This window comes from Cryptomeria japonica, chromosome 6 (assembly GCF_030272615.1).
Source record: "Cryptomeria japonica chromosome 6, Sugi_1.0, whole genome shotgun sequence".
NCBI lineage: Eukaryota > Viridiplantae > Streptophyta > Pinopsida > Cupressales > Cupressaceae > Cryptomeria > Cryptomeria japonica.
The window spans coordinates 675,481,898-675,484,617 of NC_081410.1; the positions used below are offsets into that span (position 1 = coordinate 675,481,898).

At 40.8% G+C, this 2,720-nt stretch overlaps 2 protein-coding genes across 2 annotated transcripts; both read right to left on the reverse strand.

Annotated features, from left to right (window-relative positions):
- Positions 1-300: 300 nt before the first annotated feature.
- Positions 301-1,839, reverse strand: LOC131876787 (G-type lectin S-receptor-like serine/threonine-protein kinase At2g19130). The gene has a single exon (XM_059222274.1). The coding sequence runs from the start codon at positions 1,837-1,839 to the stop codon at positions 301-303; it is 1,539 nt and encodes a 512-aa protein (XP_059078257.1).
- Positions 1,839-2,426, reverse strand: LOC131036416 (G-type lectin S-receptor-like serine/threonine-protein kinase B120). Its single transcript, XM_057968300.2, has one exon. The coding sequence runs from the start codon at positions 2,424-2,426 to the stop codon at positions 1,839-1,841; it is 588 nt and encodes a 195-aa protein (XP_057824283.2).
- Positions 2,427-2,720: the final 294 nt, after the last annotated feature.

Sequence of the window (2,720 nt, forward strand, 5' to 3'; positions counted from 1 at the left end):
TACAAATTTTCATATTTCACGTTTAAGAAAAATGCATTTCTTTACATCATTGTTTTTCCATTTCCTATTTCATATTTCTTAATAATTAAAAAGGGATCCACTAGAAAATCAAATCATCTATTAAAATAAATTAAAATAAAACTCCAAAGAATTTACAACTATCATACAATATTATTTTATTATTAGCAATTAAGATATTACAATTTTCGAAAAAGATAACTTTCAAAAATTATTTATAAATAATAATTATACTAACTACTTATTATACTTGTTTTTATAATAGCTCGTTCCTTGGAAACATTAATAATTAGATAACTTACTAAAACTTATAGTAAAGACAATGATTATCGATGAGCGCTTGCAAGCACCTCTCATATTTTTCCACGTTACCTTCTCCACTATCTGGACAACTTGATCCATAGTTAGAATACACGGAATGCTTACCACAACTGGTCTTATCACCTCTTCAACATCCGCCTTGTATGCAATCCTTTCATCCACAATGCCGATGGTGTTTCCCTTCTGAATTTGAACTGCTGCCCAAGTCGGAAAGTAGCGCTGAGAATCCTGCACGCTCAAATCACTATTTCGTCGGCCTGAGATTATTTCGAGCAGGGTCAGCCACTCGGGAGCCAAATATCCTCTCGTTCCTCTTGTTGTCGTTAGCACTCTGCTGAAATCTCTGCCAACAAGCTTTGCCAGCCCAAAATCAGCCACTTTTGCAGGGAAGTCCGCATCCAGAAGAACATTTTCTTGCTTGATATGGGAATGGATGATGCGATCTCTGCATTGTTGGTGGAGATAAAGTAACCCTCTTGCAGTACCCAAAGCGATTCCAAATCGTGTATTCCAGTCTTCTTGTTTGGATTTGTAGGACATGGAAGAGTTGAGAGATCCGTTTTGCATGTACTCATAAACAAGCATCATTTTAGACCCCTCCACGCAGAATCCACGGAGCCTCACCAAATACATATGATGTATGTTTCCAATGGTGCTTATTTCCGCAAGGAATTGCTTTTCTGCTTGTGCGGAATCCTCTAATCTTTTCACGGCTACAAGTGTGTTGTCTGGCAGAGTTGCTTTAAAGACAGAGCCAAATGCTTCCTTTCCCAGCTTATGGGCGAAATTGTTGGTTGCAATTTTGAGCACTTTGTAGGTGAATGTTCTAAGCGTTGTTGGTGCGTTGTACTCCTCGACTTTCTGAAGTAGTCTACGATTCCTGCGCTGAATAAAGCATTTACCAATGAACAGACTACTCAAAATGGCAACGCCCAAAGGAATTGAAATGCAGAGTGCAACTACTCTGCTGCTGCTTCTTCCTGTTTGGGCTGACAACTGTGACACGACAGAAGCAGCCAATCGAATGAACAATGGCTGGCCGTCAGAAGAAGTGGCCTTATCCCACATGCTTACAAGATCCCCAAACCACAATTTACAAACAACAGAATTTGAATCGGTGAAAGCAAAGGCCGTGCAAGAGCGATTGTTGAGACAAGCAGTTTTGCGTCCTCGTAGAGTCGGCTCCACCACTTGGAGGAAACCATCTGTGGTGCCACTAACACTTCTATTCATGGCGGCGCAGTTTAATGGAGTACGCCGAACACACCCGCTTGACCACCATTCCTGAGAACTCCAGGCAGCAGCGTTTCTTGGGTGGAAGCCTTCCATACATCTGCAAGCCTGAATGTTTTCTCGGGTGAAACATAATCCGTACGCCCCGCATACACCATACACGCCACAGCTTGATTCAGGTTGAAACCAAATCGGGCTCCAGCTATTATCATTAGTCCAATAGTAGACTGATATCTCACCGTTTCTGTTGAGAACTTCTCTCACCATCATCGTACTAGCCTTGCTCCAAGCTTATATGTGTAGAACATTCTTGTGGGAGAAAACACCACGAATTCCTCCTTCAAAATGGAATAAGATGGAGCCGCTGGAAAAGTCGTAAAGTAGCTACCAGTCCAGTCTCCCGGACTATAAAATGTATCTGTGGGATCTCCAAACCTCTCCCAGACAATCTGAGAAGTGTTTTGGGCGCCAAAAAGAACAAAATTACCAGTGTCATTACTCAACCAAATGACTTTTCCTTGCAAATCAGAGAGAGTGAGATAGCCAATTGAAGAGAGCGTCAAAACGCCGGGCATGCTTGTGATGGGAGTTTCTCTGTTAGCCACCCAAACGATGGTCTTGTCAGGGATGTGGGCATACCAGATGCCAACATACCAGTTGTTGGTTCCATTTGGATTAAAAAATCCCAATTCAAAAGTGCCATTCTTTGAAATGATGGTATGCTTTTTCCTCAGAGAAGCCCCCAAAGAAAGGGTGTCACCAGCAGCAACAAATAAATGGCAACTGCGCTGTAGAATAATCAAAGCAAGAGCTAAAATGAAACGTTTCAAGCAGTTGAATGCTGAACGATCCATTTTCTTTCGGCTATTATTTCTTTCTCTTAATTACAGATGCCTAACAATGTAAAAAATGTCTCTCTGTGGCGAACAGGTAGTTTTTACTGAGATATTAAATAGACTATCTAATTGTGAACGACATTTGTTGACTTGAAGAACTATTACTCATTTTTAGCCGACAGGGGATATATAGTACGAGGTTTGAACAGGGAAGTCTCTCGTCTAAAAATTAGGCTGGTTTTTCTTATCAGTTGTCCGTTTTAATATACCTGCATTGAACCGAAATTACCAATATGAATAGATGTTTCCAAA